Source organism: Myiozetetes cayanensis, unplaced genomic scaffold, assembly GCF_022539395.1.
Source record: "Myiozetetes cayanensis isolate MyiCay16 unplaced genomic scaffold, myiCay2020 scf1, whole genome shotgun sequence".
NCBI lineage: Eukaryota > Metazoa > Chordata > Aves > Passeriformes > Tyrannidae > Myiozetetes > Myiozetetes cayanensis.
The window spans coordinates 103,334,566-103,352,950 of record NW_026086604.1 but is presented as its reverse complement, the minus strand read 5'-3'; the positions used below and the strand labels follow the sequence as shown (position 1 = coordinate 103,352,950).

At 40.9% G+C, this 18,385-nt stretch overlaps 1 protein-coding gene across 1 annotated transcript in view; it reads left to right on the top strand.

Annotated features, from left to right (window-relative positions):
* Positions 1–408: 408 nt before the first annotated feature.
* The window catches only part of EPDR1 (ependymin related 1), a 31,368-nt gene continuing 13,391 nt past the window's right edge, over positions 409–18,385 (top strand). Inside the window, exon 1 of the mRNA XM_050317873.1 lies at positions 409–708. Within this exon, the coding sequence (XP_050173830.1) occupies positions 440–708 (269 nt within the window). The 5' untranslated portion in view covers positions 409–439. The remainder of the gene's footprint in view (positions 709–18,385) is intronic.

The window sequence follows — 18,385 nt, the reverse complement described above, 5'->3', positions numbered from 1 at the left end:
GCATGTGCTTTGTGACACTGCCTGCCCGTGGGGAGCCACTGAAATTCCCCCTTCGAATACAACATTAAAGCACTTTGACCCAGCAGGTCCCTCTTGTTCGTGCATCCCCCCGCCTCTCCAAGCCTGCACAGAACGGCTGCTGCTTGGGCCTCGCAGCTGCCCCCCTGGGCACCCCCCAGGGGGCACAGCCAGGGTGCGCAGACCTTCCCGGGTGCGGCGAGGGAGGCGTGGGAGAGCGAGCGCCCCGTAGCCCGTCTCCTGTCGCCCCGCCGCCTCCTGCTCCGCTTGTACGCGGCAGCTGGCGCAGCAGCCGCCCGTCCCCGCCGGGGTGATGCGGGTTTGGAGGCGGGCCGCCCCCGCCCCCCGGCACAGCCTGCCTGCCCGCCCGCCTGCGCGCCGTGCGGGGCGGCGGGGTGCGGTGCGGAGCGGAGCGCGGAGCATGGCGCGGCCGGAGGGCGGGCGGCAGCTGCGGCCGGGGTCGGGGCCACCGCTACCGCTGCGGCTGCTGCTGCTGTTGGCCGTCCTCCTGGTGCGGGGTGGCGCGGCGGCGCGGGCCGAGCCGTGCCAGGCGCCGCGACAGTGGGAAGGGCGCACCGTGTTCTACGAGCACGGCTCGGGCCGCAACACGCGGGCCGCCGTCTCCTACGATGGCCCCAACCAGCGCCTCCGCATCCTGGAGGAGAGGAAGGCGCTCATCCCCTGCAAGAAGTAGGTGGCGGCGGCGGCGGCGGGACCCTGCGGCGGGGCCGGGCGGGGCGGGGCGGAGCTGGGATGGTCGGCACAGAGCGCGGAGACGCCTCCGGGGAGAGTGTGGGGTGATGCGAAGCCGGGAGGGGGGTGGTTTCCCTCGGCCCCCAGCGTTGCGGGCGCACCTTCCCTACCTGAGACGGGGGAGCGCGGGGGACACCAAAGGGAGGCATCTGCGTATTGGGAACAACCGGCGGTAGAAAAATCTGTCACCATAGTGACTTAGATCCGTCCTCCTTACCTCTGTGCATAAAGAGATTTATGATCAAGTGTCAGCTTTTTACCTCCCAGCTGTTTTGTCTTTTAAGTGGGATGGGAAGCAAGACCAAAAATACAGCCCAAAATGTGAAGTATAACACGTATTGGGAAGTAAAATGAAGATATTATACTCAAACGTGAATAATGTCATGGGGGGAGGTGGGAGGTTCTAGCTCAGTAACTTGCTAACATATTACAAGTTCTCTGGACGCTCTTGGTCCTTAAGTACCAAGGTGTCAGGATACTTCTGTTATCTGTGATACTGTGTATTCACACCGCAGAGCCCTGCAGGACCTCGCTGTTATTCATTTATACGAGATGTATCTGTTAAGACCATAAGTAATCCCCACAAATCCCTGTGTCATTGTGCATTTCTTGTTTTGCTGAAAAACAAGCATGGAAAAAAGCTGACTGAAGAAGAGCGTCTTTTTCTTCTCCTCAACCTGCCAAGCTCAGGTTGGGTAGAAGAAATAATCAAACCAGAGAGGCCTTCCTGAGTGAGACCTTTCTGGCTACCAAGGGTCAATGACTTTCAGACAACATGTCAAGACATACCTGCCAGTGTGAGAGTAGCCAGTCTGCCCGTACCTCTGCCTCTCCCACCTACAAATTGTTCAAATAATAGTGCATCAGTCCCGGAGATGTGTAAGACAAGGTAAAGACAGGCCTACAAATGCTGTATCATCCAAACTAAATGGTCTCTGCTCTTGAAAGATCAATAATCCTTTTTGCTGCTGCCTTTTTTTCTTGACAATCAATTTCTTACCAACATCGCATGGTAATTGTTGCAGTCTTTTCAAATGCTCTTCTGTGATGCTTTCTCTACAAATCCCCTGACACTCTTAAAACTGTTTTATGTGTTTCGTGTTCAGGCTTAACTTTCTCTCATTGTAAGTTTTTTTCATCACTGTTTTCATACAGGAGCCGTATGAAGAATGTTAAAAACAACACACATCTGTTTGCTGGTGTTTTGCTAAAATATGGCCTAGAGTCTGACACTGGCCTAGAGGTGCTCATGCTTCCCTTCTTCTAAAAGTCCTAGGTTGACCTTCCTGTTTAACAAGCATAAAACTGTGCTACAAAGTCCAATGCAAGGGTTTTTTTAGATTCTCAGTTGTACTGAATTAATTTCTTCAAGCTTTTATTTGAAAACTTTATTTTAAGATTGAATAATTATTCTACATTTTCTACTCTGGGACAGATCGTGATTCTTGCAAGATCTTATCTTTTTTCCATTTTTAATAAATATTTACTCTGGATTCAGTTTTTTTCTGGGCTGACAGGACTAGAAGGAGGCAGAGTCCAGTAGGATGCACTTGAAACATTTCTCTGTTTGTTTTTTTCCTGTATTAATTTTTTGTTGTAGACAATTTCTGACCTCAGGGATCCCCAGTGGGATGCTGACTGCTTTCTACCATCCGAAACAGGAGAGGGGTTTTGTTATGTGTGCAACTAGTGCTCGGGGCATGACTCTTCCAGGGCTTCCGCTGAAGCCAGCGGAAAGTCTACCATTGATTTCAGCGTGTGTTGGATTGGGTCTGGAGCTGTGATCACATCTCCATTTCCCTGTGGACACAGTGAGTCATAATCTGAAACCTTCAAAAGTTAGAGGCAAGGGGATGTATCCTGTCTTCAATAATAACTTCTCCCCCACTCTGCTTTGACGTTGGCAGAAAAAAAGGGGTAATTATGCCTAGGTAGGGACTACAAAATCAATAAGAAAAATAGTTCTGGTCTCTAAGGAAATCTTGGTCTAAATTATCACATTTTGCTCCTATCAGATGCAACTTATGTGCAGCAATCAGGGTTGGCCAACAACCACATTTTTCTACAAAACATTTTCTGAAGATTGTGAATGTGAACATTAATCAGACACAGCCCTGTTTGAGTTATTGACTGAGGTTAATCAGGGACGCAAAAGATTTTGCTGGGTGGAATGGCTTGTAGGCTCATAACTGCAGGAAAACATGAAACTTTCAGTTTTTATTGTAGATACATGTTTCAAATTCATGTAATTTCCTGTCTGGCATTTTCATACGTACATCAACCCAGTAAAGCATACCTACATCAACCTCAGAAAAGTAGCCATAAGGTAAACATCCAGTTGCTGCTTCGTTAACATCACTTCCTCTCTCGTCAGTCATTGAAGAGCACCCGAGATGCAGTGACAACATTGGCTCCCCGTTGTCCAACTGCAGTGTGCCACCTGCCACCTGAGCACACACTGCACTTGCCAGACAACAATGCAGAGCCAGTTCGTTAAAGAGGCCTTTGATGGTGGTTTCAACCAGCTTGTTGAGTGAGCGTTTCTCTGGATCATACAGCTGCCTGCCCACACTCTGGCTTAGAGTGTAAAAACTTCCAGTAGTGATCCTAGGCTGAGCTTTTTAGAGGAGAACCTGTTCCAGTTGGATTAATTGCTAAACCTTCTTTTTCACTTCTTTTACAGACCCAGCCAAAGCTACACTCTGCTTCTGTGTTTTCTTCAGTGTGCCTTACCCTGCTGCTTTTTTCCCCTTTAGGATCAAATTTTTGGGAATAGACAAGGAGGGCAGGGACAGTCGTATGGTTTTGTGTAGTGTTCAGCTGATAGCAGGAGAGGGGAAAAGAAAACAAACAAGTTTTCATTGAGTAGATTGCACTATTTCCTATTTGGAAGAGGCCATGCCAGTAGGGTTATTGTATAATGGGAAAGGAGAGCACTTGAAACAGTTCCCCAGAGTTCTTGAGACAAAGCTGCATTCATGTTATCTGTTAAACACAGGATGTGTTTTTTAATCCTTTATTGCCTATTATATGGAGTTACTTCTTTTTGTACTCTCTGGATATTAAACCTTCTTCACTCTTGTTCAATCCTCTGTTGGCCACCGACTCAGGACACTTCAGAAAATAGGTAACAGTCATGAGCATGATTTGCTATTGGGGCAAAAGTGTTTCTTTTTAAGGTAGCTTCTAATGGTTTAGGTTTGAAAATAAAATCACTGCAAACTGGCAAAAAATCCTGGCACAAAAAGGTATAAACAAAAAATCCTACTGACTGCATTGTGGCCAGAACTTCATGTCATACATCACCTTTATTTTCTTGGAGAAACAGAGCAAGAAGTGTGCTGTCTGGCACTGCTGAAGCCACTCAACAGGTGTTAATGCTCTCTTATGAAAAAAGAAAAACATGAAGTGAGGAGCAGAGCAGAAATAATGCAGGTGGTGTTTGAGGGCTAGAGTGTTACTTATCACATACTGTATTCACAGGGTTTCACACTTATCTTCCATCCTAGTTTCTACAGAATGATTTTCAGGGGAGGCCCAGTAACAGATTGTCCTATGAGAAATGTGATAGTGGGAAGAAAAAAAAATTTCCATGTGCTCAGGAAGCCAGTAGGAGGAAGAAAATGCCTTTTTTTTTTTTTTTCTATGAGTGTATTTTAACAGTAACCCATTGCAGAGTGCTCAATGCATTAGGATGCTTGTGTATTTGAGACTGTTATTGTTTTAAAAAATGTAACTGCTACTATGATAGAGGAGTGACAAAGCTGTGTTTAGAGAAATACATCTCGTCCTGGCAGACTGTCTGCTTGCATGTGTCAATCCCTGTCCTTGACTGAAGAGCAGCAGCACAAGGTCAGGTGCAAATATAACAACATTCATCTGGAGAAGAGGTGACAACTTTTCAAAATAAGCAGAGTGTGGGCACGTGTGTCTGACTTATCTCAACTACTTCTGAGTTGTTTTAGGAATGGTGATTGTAAAGGAAAAAACAGCGGTGTCTGACCTATTAAAACCATATAATCCATCCGTTCTGTGGTCATTGTGGTGACTCAATAGGCTAAGTATTGAGCTACCCTGAGCGACTGCAGATTTGTTTCCCAGACTTGGTTTTGGGAGTGGTTTCTGCAGTTTAATGTTTAGGGGAATTAACAACGGTCATGGGTAAAATTTTCAGAAATGGCCAAGTTGCTCAGGAACCCAAGCCCCATTTTTTAAGATTATGTAGAGTGTGCAGAATTCCAAGACCCTTAATTTGCAGTGAAACATAGAAGTGAATTTTCAGCAATTTCTTTAAATCTGAGTTCTTGGTCTCTAAAATTCTTCATAAGCTGCTGTGTCTTATGAGAACAAGAACTAAGGGAAGGTACTCATACCTCATGCATTTACTTTCCTTCTATAGATGTCAAGTTCTTTCATGGATCTGCTGCTGGTAAAGACTATGAGTTTGGAAAGGTGGCATTGGAAAGCTGCTGTGGTGGATGCAGGCTGGCAATCAGATGCTAGGCAATAGCCTGAAGCAAGCAGCAGTTGTCCTAGTGGGAGTTGTGGGATTTTGGGGTATGGAGGGTTGGCTGTACAAGCCTCAACTTCTGCATTTGCATCATAAGGCAGTTTACGAGTCAGTTTACTGAGTGATGCTCCCTACAAAGGCAGCTGGTTCCTTGGAGAAGAGCAGTGTACCAGGAGGGAGCTGTGGTCCCTGAGGGCTGCATGGAAGAGCATCTTGTCTTAACTTCAAGCATTCATTCTGTCTGTTTCTGCCTACAGGCAGCACCAATCACTTCCCTTTCCAAGATCTGGGAGTCAGACGGTCTATAGAGTTCAGGGAGGCACTGAAACTAATTGCTGTTGTTGTTACAGGTGGGCTGGTTGGGAAGAGATTAAAACACTGCTCAGGGGAGGCAGTTGAAAGTCTTCAGATGTCCAACTGCAGCACTAACAAGCAATTGGACTCTATCATCAGGGGAAGTTGGGAACTGCTGGATTAGCAAAGCTTTTGCTGTCTTGTATCCTATGCTTCCTTGAACAACAGCATTTTTGTTAGTTGTGAAAAAAAAAAAAGGAAAGAAAAAATGAATAACTGAGTATGAATAAAGCAAATCTATTGCTTTAAGATGCCTATTCAGTTTAGTGTGGTGTTTTTGAAACCCTTGTTTGTGCTAAGTACTCTGGAGCCATTTCATACACTACCAAAACACAGCACACATCCAAACTGAGCAAAATAAACTGGCTCTTAAATTTAAAATAGCAGAATCCACAAAATCCTTTAAAACTAGAGAGAAAATGTGGATAAACAGTGTCCAGTGACCCCAAATTGATAATTTACTAGAGCGCTGGTTGCTGTGCTTTAAAACCACTGTCAGACACTCAGTGGGATTGTTACTACCACGTGAGTTAAAGATATTGTTGACTGGATGTTCTTAAAAACCAGAAAAGTTCTCATCCAGAAGTTTTGTTTTTCTAAAATACATTGTTAAATGATAGTCACTGACACCATATTGTTGTTGATACTAGTGGATATTGGCTAAAGCCTTCTATCCATTGGAACCCTTTAAATTTAGGGGAATACTTCTTTCTTACCTCTTATCATGTCTTTCTTGTCTGTTTGGACTCATTGAAATAATGTCTGTTTGCACTGAAACTTATGGCTCATTTTGTACTATTGCTTAAAGCAAAAACAGGGTTGCACTGTTTTTTATTGCTTAAAACAAAAACTTAAAGCAAAAACAGGGTTGCACTGAAAATATAATATGCCTGTATCTCTGTATTTTAGACCAGAGCACCATTGTTTTCACAAGATAAATCACTGTAGTTTTTATTCAGTTTTTTTATTCTTTTTTTTTTTCCTTGGTAGAGACCTAGAGTGAAGATGAAAAGAGAGAGATTCAATGTTCTGTGCTCACAGACAGTTGATGGTGATGTGACTGCACAGCTAAACAAACAACAAACACAGTGAAAGACATCTTTATATTCATGATCTTAATTTGGGCTTCATTCAGCTTGAGACCTGATGTAATTTGGGTGTCACAACTAACAACATCACAACTATTCTCACAGGGCCTGCACTTCCGTGAGGTAAAAAAAAAAGAAAAAAATCTGATTGTACATTGCTTTCAGAGAAATCTGAGGGATAAAATGATCCTAAGGACACTTTACAAGTTGATGCATTAGTCCTTCAATTGTAGCTAAGGATCCAGGTCTCCTCAGTGTAAAACTACCAGTAATTTAAAACAGTTTTAGGTATTCAAGACAGCATTTACTAAAATGCCTCCAGAAATGTACCTGTTAATACAGTTCTCTAGAATCTTTTCTATCTGTAGGATCTCTCATCTTCTCATCCCAGTTTTGTTCACTGCAATTTCAGTGCTGGAAAAAATAGGGTGTTGTAGGACACATTCTCTTTCCAAGGATGTGTTTTAACCAGTTTTCTGTTGTGGCTGTAGCTGCCCCTGTGCTGAGTGGTGGTGTGTGCTGGAGTTCCCTTCACTCTAGGGGGACTCAATATCCTCCAGAATTGTCCCAGAAGCTAGGGAACAGTTCTGTCATGTTCCCAGGAGCAGGATTTAGGAGGTACTACTGCATCTTGAAATTTGGAGAGAGCTAAGACGAGAGGGCACACTGAATTATTCAGGGCATGGTTTATCTTCCATATGCAGTTGAACAGTATTTTGCTTGATATGCCAAAAAGAGAAGGGGCTTGAATATGATGGTTGCATATTTTACAGTTGAGAACATGAACTGGAAAGCTGAAGGGTCTAGGTTAACATGCAAAAGATTTTTCACTTTTTGATTACTTTTGTAACTTAGGACTGCAAACTTAGTGAAGTCAGTGAGAATTTTGCCCTTGGCACAAGGGTCTCATCCTGGGACTTTATGTTAGGTGCACATTTGTAACATATGTGGGAGGTGCAAGAAATACATTTTTCCATTTCCAGTTCAAACTCAGCCTCAATTCCTGAGATTGGTTCACACTGCCAGAACTGAAACCATTGTTCTGCCTCTACCCTTATTGATGACAGCAGTGATATAACTGAGGTGGACAGTCTTCACTGTTGTGTTACCTGAGTGGAACTGGAAGATGGAGTGATAAAACCTGTGCCTCTGAATCCAGTCCACACTCTACCTTTGCCAGAACTTCCAAGGATGAATTTTGGTAGGCGATTACCAGTTAAAGGAGAGAAAGTGTTCAGGGAAAAAGGCAGGATGTTTAAATTATAACAGAAGACTTTTTTTTTTAACCTTCGTTGCACTTAATTTTCCAGTCCATTTGTTCACTAAGGTACATAATTTTCATGCTACTGGTATTCATTGGTTAGTATTGCTATTGATTTGTTCATGTGACAAGAGAATGTTGCTCTTGTGCTTCTTCCTGTCGAAGGTCATCCTACTCTGAAAGTTTTCTTTTACGGATAGAGACCTGATTTGTTTTGCACATCAATAGGCTTATCCACTTATTAACTGCGCAGGACAGGTTTTCAACTGGATGACATTGTCCCAGACAAGTGAAGTCAGTGAAATGGTACCCAATTATGCCTTTGTTGGTATACCAAGTCATTAGCTTATGCAGAATTGAAAGGTATCCTTCTGTCCTCTCCCTTTTACTATGAACTGATAGCTAACCTTGTCATGGCTGGATGTTTCAATCCAGGAAAGGACAGTGGCATAATAAATAATACTAAGCTATTCAGAAAAAGCATAAATACACTTCTTTGCCACATAACATGGGTGAAGGTTAAATTTAAAAGAGCATCGGGAAAGACGAATGCTTTCTGCAGCAGCCAGGTGTTGAGAAGAGGTAAAAGTGGGAATAAGAGGCATGTAAATAAATGTGTGAAGTTAGAAACTAATACAGCCTTAGAAATGGACTGTTGAGCATTCAGGACAGGGTTTTCTTCTCGAGCCAGACTTTAGGCATCAGATCTCTGCAAAGACTGGAGGAAAGGGTCTTTTCCCATGCCTGTCATACTAGGGCTGCTTTCTAAAGAAATGGACTTGAGACCATCCAGCTGTGAATCTGTGTAGCTGCAGCAGCAGCAATCCAACTCCTGAACCTCATGTTGGTTAGCTTCATCCCTGTCTTCAGATGGCTGTCATATTGGCCTTACCTGTAGATTTACAAGGAGTTGCATGCTCAGCAGATTGAGTTCTGTCTCCTAAAGTATTTTACCTGTTGCTCTTCTTAACTCACAGGGGAAATTACTTTCTCCTCCAAAGTGTTTTCAAGGCATGGTATTGTGTCTGGTGTACAGGGGAGGGGATGATGTCTGGGTAAAACAGGGCTACTTTGTGCAATATTTTGGCTCTTCTAGAATAAGGAGCATTATGCCCGGCATGACATTGCATAACATGAAGGTACCACTGGCCAGTGAAATTTCTCTTCACCTCTGCCAAGCAGACCTGTTTCTTTCAGATGTTTTTGTTTACTGCCTCACTTTTATGGCCCCAGGGGAGATGTATGTATGTTAACTAGAAACCTTAGATTCCACAGGGAAACTTTTTGTCCTCCCTAGGCTCCAGAGGACGCCTTTTTGTCTGTATCATGGTCACTCTTCTATGCCTGAGAGTCATGGGTCAAGGACAGGATTTTCTGCCAAGAGTTTGTTCTCTTGTGTGAAAGCATGGATGGCTCAGTATGTGAGACAGTCCTTGTTTTGAGTAGTGTATTAATTTCTGGAGCTGGTACCTCTTATGCTTTCATACCCAGGTGTAAATTAGAGGTTTCCAATATGAGCCTAAACTTTACTTGTCCAAAACCAAACTTGTGACAGGTGGTAGTAAGAAAAGAAATCATTTGTTTTCATCTGATCTCATACTTTTTTGTTTTCATCTTTTATAAACATAGATCCTTGACAAACATTTATTTGAAAATCAGCTTAATGATTCTTTTGGGGGTTAGATGCACATATTTGGCTTTGTGTCACACTTGATTATTAAAAGGTGCTTTCCTTGTATCACAAAAAGTGAAAAAGGTAAGGCGACTTTTGCAGTTCTGGTTTTTGCTCTGAGAATTTTATTAGAACATTCCTGCAGTCAGTAGTACTGTTCCCATAACTTAGCAATGAACACATTTTTGCTTTCTCATATTTTTGTTTTCATATTTCCATGATTTTAAAATTTTTTGGCATCAGGACATGATTTTGACAGGCATTTTGTTCTTATACAGTGCTCTCAGTGTAGTTATTACATTTTTTCATTCTCTGGCTACTAAGAGTTCATATGTCTGGGGAGCTACTTAGCTATTCATTTAATGAAAGCCTATTTTATCCCTTTCATTCCTTACGAAATTTACCCTTCCGTTCTGGCATCATCCAGGCTATCCTTTGTCAGCTAAATCCAGCCTAGAGGGAACTTCCATCCAACCTTCTGCCATTCCTCACTAAAGAGCTCCTTTTTGGTTTAATAATTGTCTGAAACATGGATCCCTCTGTGTTGCACCCCCTGTGTCCATGTTGGAGGAGCAGAAGGGACTGGATGCATAGGCTGGAAATTACCTCAGTCAATCACTGCTGTGGCTGAGGGTCAGTGGTATACACAGTCATATTGAAAGAGTAATTGAAAATTCACAGGAATATGTGTGGATGCCACACTGCATCTGCATAGCTTATTTCCTGTGCCTATAAAAGTGAGTGATCTCGGGACATTGTTAATTTCTTGTCTGACAAAAATAGCCTGTAAGATTCCAGCAGTTAAGAAGATTTAGATTATCAGATACCACTGAGAGATACCAAATTACGCTAATTCTGGGGCTCTATCTGCTTTTTTTTTTTCTTTTGATAAATGAAAAAAGAAAATGTCTCAAAACTTAATGGAAATACATGTAGAACTGCGTAACTGTCTGATCCAACCCAACTGTCCCCAAAGAGCCATCTGAAAGCTACAAGTATAAGAGCACATAAGGTTTTTGGAGTTCTGGAAAAGGAGTAAAAATCTTGATTGCTGCCTTCTTTTGGATTTTAGAAGGCTGAAACTTTTCTTTCTCTAGCTCCTCCCTAAATTATAAACAAAAGCAATCTCTTCATTGCAGTTGTGTAAATTGTTTTTTAATATGAAACATCCAAGAAGTAGCTTATCCTGAAGTTCATTAAACTCATCTGCCCTTCTTAAATGGAAAGTAACATTTCATACTTACTAGTTATCTTATTTTCTATATGTATTATTTTTCCTGAGGACAGTTCATGATGGAATGTGATACTGTAACTGATAGCAAACAATGCAGAGGACAAAAATTACCACATTTATTGCAACATCTCTTATTAAGGTTACTTGTGATGAACCTTGTTTCTTTACTTAATTTAAAAAATAACAGTGTAGTAATACCCTGCGTATTTACCTTTTGGTCAGTTGAATAGTTCACAAATAAATAATTCCAAAAATGTCGTCACTGACCCTTAATGCTTTCTTGTGGGGTAATGTGTTCTTCAGAATCTGCTCCTTTATAGTTATTGCCAAATATTATTTCATATTTTAGAGTGCGTGTTCAAAACATACTCTCAGATGCTTTATCAGGATAAAGTTTTATGATGTCTGTAACTAATACTCCAGGTTGTCTATTTGGAATAAACTGTTTTCTAATGTACATTTTCTTCAGGCTTTAATGAAGTGAGAAAAAAAGCCCCCCAAAACACCTCCATATAGTGTAATCCTTCTTACCAGGAGGATAAAGAACAAAAACCTGTGCCTTTATTCTACTCTGTTCTTATTCAGATCTTGAGACCAGCTGCAGGAGAAAAGTGGTGTAAGATGGCAGTGAAGATAAATTACTTGTAAGACTTTCCACTGAGATTTTGGTCTCTGATGTTGCCCATCAGTTACTCTGTAAGTTCTGGAACTTTAACACTGAGCAAGCCTTATCTGCTTTCCTCCTGTCAGTTCTTTGTAGAAATTCATGGTTGCTACTTCATTTGAAAATCAGATGGCTTGGCAGGTAAGCGGGTTCCTAAAAGTGTGGTGTGCACTTGCCATTTATTTTGGTGAAACCCTGCACAGGAAAACTGGTGTGAGATGTGTATAGCTGCTGAACAGCTGGAAATTTCTCCATAAGTAGTCTCTCTGCGTGGAAACCTACTGTTGGTATGGATACCTGTTGTTTCAGAAATTAGTGTTTCTGAGGGGTAATGGCCAGTTTTTCCTCAGATTTTCCAAGGGCAGGTTTGTGCGTGGCAGCGCTAAAGGCCTTTAAACACCCATAAGGAGCACAAAGTCCATCCAATGAACACAATGAAGAAAGGTTACATTTTTTGTTCTTTCACTATCTCTTAATACCATTTGCAGCTGTGGTTTTATCGTGTTCAGATACTTTTCTTGCCAGGAAACTTACAATTCTGCCGTACTTCTAGGCAGCCAGCACTGGAAAGTTTACTCCTACTATGCAGTTATGGCAATTCTCGGAGGATGTTTATTATTTGAAGAGCAGAACTCTGTACAAAATGAGGAATTCTTACTACACTTAGTTCCCAAATTAATATACCACTGTTTAATTAGACCCAAATTTGTTGGCTTATGTCTTCTATACAAGAAATTAATATCTTTTTTCTTATCTGTGGTGGTATTTGGGGACTTTGAGCAGCCTGGCCTAGTGGAAGATGTCCCTGCCCTTGGCAGAGATGGCACTAGATGATCTTTAACCCAAACCACTTTATGATTTTGTGATGACTTGGACGCCTTCTTGTATCACTTCAAATATCTGTGCAGAAAAACACACAGGATTTGCAAAGCCAGATGGGTTTGTTACCCTAACTGTCCCAAAATACAGTGGAAGGGACAAATTTGGATAATGTGCTTGATAAAGTGTGAAGGTGAGGCATTTCCTGTACCTTTTTATAGATAGAAAAAAAAAAGAATTAGGGAGAGTAAAAGAAGATAAGGGCATGAAAGTGGAGACACCCTATTGTATTTTGTTTATCCCCCTGTTACTGAAGAATGAAAATGGAAGAGACCACATAACTGCCTCAATGTAGCAGAAGATAAAAAAATTGCTGTTGTTTTAACTTATTTTCTGTTCTATCTGTCTCTAAACCAAATGTAAGCATGTAGATATTGATTCTCAATAAATTTATGTCTATTCTTTGTTTATTTACATATTTGTGTTAATTTTTGGTTAGTTACATTGACTATAAGAGTAGGTGATTTCCCAGCTTATGTATCTCATACCCATGTTATTTTAAGTTCCTAAATTCCTAAGGTAAAGTCTTCTGAAGTAGAAAACAGTCATTAGAGATAAAGACAAAACTATTTTATAATTTACATATGTCCAGAGTACCCAGTCTGTCACATCAGTTGTGCTAACATAGTCAAGCCAGGTCAAAGTGGTGTACAGGCAGATGATGTTTGAGGCACTGCCAAACGTAGATACCACAACTGCTTAACTGGAGCCTGGTAAGGGAATCCATGGTGGTTCTTACCATGTTTTTCAAGTCTAAGATATGTCTGAAAAGTATTTTATTTCTCTGGATTTCCTTCCTCAAAAAAAAAAAAGGAAAAAATCACTTACAAAGCTTGTATTATGTCTCTACTGAACATGTATTGTAACTGAGATGCTTATATACTGTAGCAGTAGTAAGTATAAACATTGTTCAGTGAGTTCAATGGGCTTTGTGTTACAGTTTTTAACCATGGAAGTGTTCTTTAATTATTCAGCATTCTCCTCCTCCACGTTACACTGATGAATTATCTGCTGTGCTGCAAGTGCTGCACCATTTATAATCGACCTGGTCTTCATAACTCATGCCTCCAAATATCTGAATGCAGTTTCAGGCTATAAAAACCATAGATTATTTTTGTAGCTAATTTTTGTATTTTTTTTAAACGTCCCTTAAAATAATATGAAAAGTAGAAGACCATCTCCTCATCGCTATATGTGTATGATGTTTGGCAGGAGCTTGTGTTAACAACCATCAAATATAAAGACTTATAAAGACTTTATGCTTAAATTGTTAGCACAAATTTTTTATACTGAAGTAGTGCGTGTAGAAATTGAGCTTTGTTAGACCTGTTCATAGCAGCCTCCAGCTACAATGCCCTTGAGGTACACCTGCAGTGTGGAGCACTGGGGCAGGCAGTGACAACATGGGGCTTGGTTGGTGCAGAAATCTTTTTCTGTCTTCCGTTCCCCTGGTTGCTTCTGCAGTAAGCACGTTGATCCTCCTGGTGGAAGGTTGCTGGCTCTCCTGGGAAGGGCTGATGTGTGCCACCAGGAACTCCATCAGGAAAGGTATCACAGCAGTGCATCTCTGGCCAGTGAGCCTCCTGCCCAACAAGTGCCAATGCTGTTGAGCAGTTTGCCGGAGGGAGGTGGGCCATGTTGTCACAAACTGTGTTATAAAATTACTTTTGCTTGCTGTCCTGTAAAGCTTTAAGGATAGGGAGGACTTTGAGGGTGAGAAAGGCGATGTATCACACAGGTCCCCTCTTAGGTCTTGCTCAAGGCTTTGGGCATACCTCTACCCAGATACTTTCTGTAAAAAGAGGTGAGCAGCAACTGAATCATCTTCTTGGCAAGAATGAGTTTCCTCTACAATTTTTTCTCCTTTACCAGCTCCCTGTTCTCCTTTCCTGTTCCCTAAATGAGTCCAATTACAGGGTTAATGTTATGCAGAGAACATAGGAGATGAAGTACACCAAGAGATACAGCAGACCAGAAAAAAATGGATAAATGAAAATGCTGCAAAGATTTCTCATAAGCAAATTCATTTTTTTCTGAGTTTCCACACTCTCAGAGGTATGGGATTTTTGTTGTTAGCTTTAGCAAGTGACTCCATAAAAAAAGTCCCAAAGAGGAGTTTTTATGACAAAAAGATGTTTCATATAGTGTAAGTGTTGGTAGTTAAGGATATAAAGATATTAATTACTTTGCCTAAGAAGAAAGCCCCAAAAAATTTTAAAGGGGAGAACAAGAAATATCATGAAAGCCAGGATATATAAAGGTTGGTCTAAACTTGTGGAAATCCATTTCAGGGAACTGAGATTGCATAAAATGTTATGTTTGCTTTTAAGCATCTCCTCAGGTTGACCATTTAAGGTAAGTTGATAGCCATGATAGGGTTTAAACGTTTTTCAGCTTATTTTTGGAACAGGTAATAAACACCTGATGTAGCCTCTGTAAGAATCAGTGAAACTTTTCTGGCTGATTTCAAAATACTTTGGATCAGGTTAATGTATAATTTTGGAGAAGGGGCTACAGAGCCAGATTTATCTCTAATTACGTAATTGGTAGATGGAAGTTGTAAACAGCAGCAGTTAGATGAGGCTCTGGTGTTATGATATAGAAAGAACAATTGTCTCTTGACAATTGGAAACGTGAGAGATGAGTGAGAAAACCTGACAGGCAGAAAAGTGGTTTCTGCTCATACACTTCTCTGGGGGAGAGAATTCAGGAGTTTCTTGTGAAGTCTTTGAATAGAAAGTGTGTAGTAACCTTGGGCACCTCAATTTTGCAATGTATACTCTGTCACTTAATTTTAGAAAATACTGAATACTATCTCTCTGAAAATTTGTCCTTTTCAAATACATGTTGAACACCCAAAATAGGAAGCAGTTCAAAATCACTTGTCAGTTGTGAACGTCTTGCCCATTCAATGTATAAAATAAAGCAATTAGAAACAGCAAAACCCTGTAATATGCAGATATGAGGCTGTGTAATTTTAAAATAATTATAAAATACTTTTCACTTTAAAAGCAAGAGTTTCTTTCATTTCTGTTATGATTATAGGAATGATAAAGGAAAAACCTTTCAGCATGTACAAAAGTTCTAAATTCATATAATTAGGCAAAGCTCAAAGAAAACTATGGCTCCCTGTCAGTGTATGTAGGACACTAGGCTTTGTGTCAGGAAAACACCCCAAAATTAGGTAAGCATACCTGTTTGCTAAAGACTTCAGTTTGTATTTGTGTCAGATTCTAAATGGGAAAGCTATTTCTGTCATGTTTTAAGCAGCAGGGGTAGTCTAAACATGTTCAATAGGTCTAGTGACCTTTTCCTGAGTAATGGAAAACTTTCAGCTGTGCCAGTGCAGTATATTTATACCAATATTATTTACAGGCCTTGCCCTCTTTGCTACTGCTTCTTGGAACTGTTCTTGAATGAAAAATAAACGTGTCAGGGTTCTAATACAATTAAAATGGTTATAAACATTCTTAAAAATAGAAATGTATGCTTAACCATGCTTCCTTTAGCTGACTGCAGTGTCTTCAGCAACTGCTGTTTCTGTGATGGACTAACAGATAACCTGTGAAATGGTCCTGCATAACACACACTGATGTGTGCCCTAAAGCAAGTACTCACTAACTTTAATGGTTTTGAAATTCATTTTTATCTATTAATTATGTATTTTCAGTCCAGCTGACTTTTAAGAACGTAACTGAGGTCTGACAGTTTCTTGTGATGCATCATGGCTATTGCTTACAGAGGATTCCTGCGAGCAGTATGCTCTGTGGTGGCTGCTGAAAGCCACTTCCCGCCTCCCAGAGGTGGAAAAGTTGCTGCAATAACAAAAAGTACAAAAACTCAACAGATGACCACAGAAAAACAGTTTTGTGAAGAGCAAGCTTAGCAGATAGTTCAACCTTTTAATTACTCCCTTTGAATGCTGAGCATGTCTCATTTGAATCCTATCTCCCCGATCCTGATTTTAGACAGTATTTTTCTTTAATTCATTCAGGCATTGAAAACCACGTGGTGGTGTAATTAGAGTTAATTTTACAAGCGAACAGAGCTGAAGGTCATCAGTGTGCAGGAGGTGGCACCATCCCTCAAATACCCACATGAAATAAGGTGGAGGCTCATTTCTCTGCTGAGACTCCTCAGAGAGTGCCACTATTGCTTTTGGGAGGTCTCAGGAATTGATGCCCAAAAGGTTGTTCTGCATCTTTGGGCAGGGAGCACTGTCAAGGATCCAATTCATAGAACTGGTAATATCAGGACTAATTGATTAATCTAGTCTGTTACCAGAAGGGAGGAACAGCCATCAATATTCTCCAATCACTTTTGTGTAAGGCTGGGAAGGTCTCCACCTTGCCATATAACCTGTTCCTCCGTCCTGGAGAAGAAAAGCTTTCTGTGGGGATGTCCCTGATCCCTGATTTTCTTACCCGTTCCTGTAAAAACTGGAATGTTAGAAGACATACGGACATTTTCAGAGTGTCTCCTAAGTAAACCCTCTTTGCTTCAGGTAACATGGAGAACAATTGGTATTAATTTTTAGCTTTTTATACACTGGCCAGCTTATGATCCTACGTCAGTCTTGCTTTTGTAGGCTAAACATGCTCAGCTTCTTCACAGGTCCTGTTTCTTAAACATCACACTGTTCTTGCTGTTCTCTGGACTATGTCCCATCTGTTTATCTGCTCCCTTAAATGAGGCATCCAAAACCAGGAGCAGCATCAGCAATCTGGCCTCATCAGGGCTAAGCAGAGCAAGGTAAATTACCTCCTTAATTGACACAGAACTGTAAATTTCCCTTTCTAAATCATTACTGTGTACTGTACCACATTTCAATGGATATGTATTCAAAATGCCATTTCCTTTACAACCACGGGAGCAATTAACGTCTTCCTTAATTATATGTTTTCCTTCACAAAGGCACGCCCTTATTTCTTCTAATTCTTCTGTTTTGCACACTTTCAGTCAGTTCCGTCTGGAATTTTGCCATACTGACACATTGTATTTGAATCCAGTCACTAATTTATGCACTCACCTAACAATATTACTTTTGATTGATAGCTGCTGAAGGAAGAAGAAAAAGACCTGCACATAGACTTCTGGTTGAAATGAAGTTATTTTTACATTGGAGGTGGGGAAGAAGAATGAAGTTCAGTGCCAGGATTTTCAGTTGCATTTATTTCCAGTGAAGTGAATCTCCATCTTTCACAAAGTTTTTTAAAAATAAGCTATATTCAGTTCTTTGGATAGAGATACTAGAAACTTGAAATGTACTTAGCTTTGTCTGATTGTCTGGCCTGACTTCCAAATTCCCTTGAAAACAGACGCAGTGTTTTTTATTTTTCACATTGGACAGATATCTGAAAGACCTGAATCATCCCTCTTAAGGAAATCTTTGCAGATGGATGGTGGAAATCATAACATCTTGGAGCAGCAATCTGGTACAAGCGCATATACTCAAACATTTTTCCAGGGAATATTCCACTGTGAAAGAAAAATTTGCTCTATGAGAATGGGGACCTCCTCCCCATCTGTTCCAAAGGGCAGTCTGTTCCTCAGACTTCTTCATGATTACCTTTTATACAGGAATGCATACTGAAAGGCAACTAACTGGCCAAGGATATGAATGATGGGATTTACAATCTCCATGAAGATTAGTACAGGGCTCCTGAATTTCACATAGTCCCTGTTCATGGTGTCTGAAGATCCTTCTCTGTTTATGCACAGAAGTTGAGATGTGTAAGAGCCTGCAGTAGCCAGTTCTGGTTGGAAAAAATGTTTTATATATTTTATTATTCTTTTATTCTAAATTATGTGTCTGGAAAGGGATAGTATGTACATTTAGCTGTTTGTGATTAAGGAACTTCATTCTACTACACCTTTCTGATGTGTAAAATAGACATTATCATATGGGGCAGAGCTAAGATCCAATTTAATATCATGTTGCAGACCCCAATT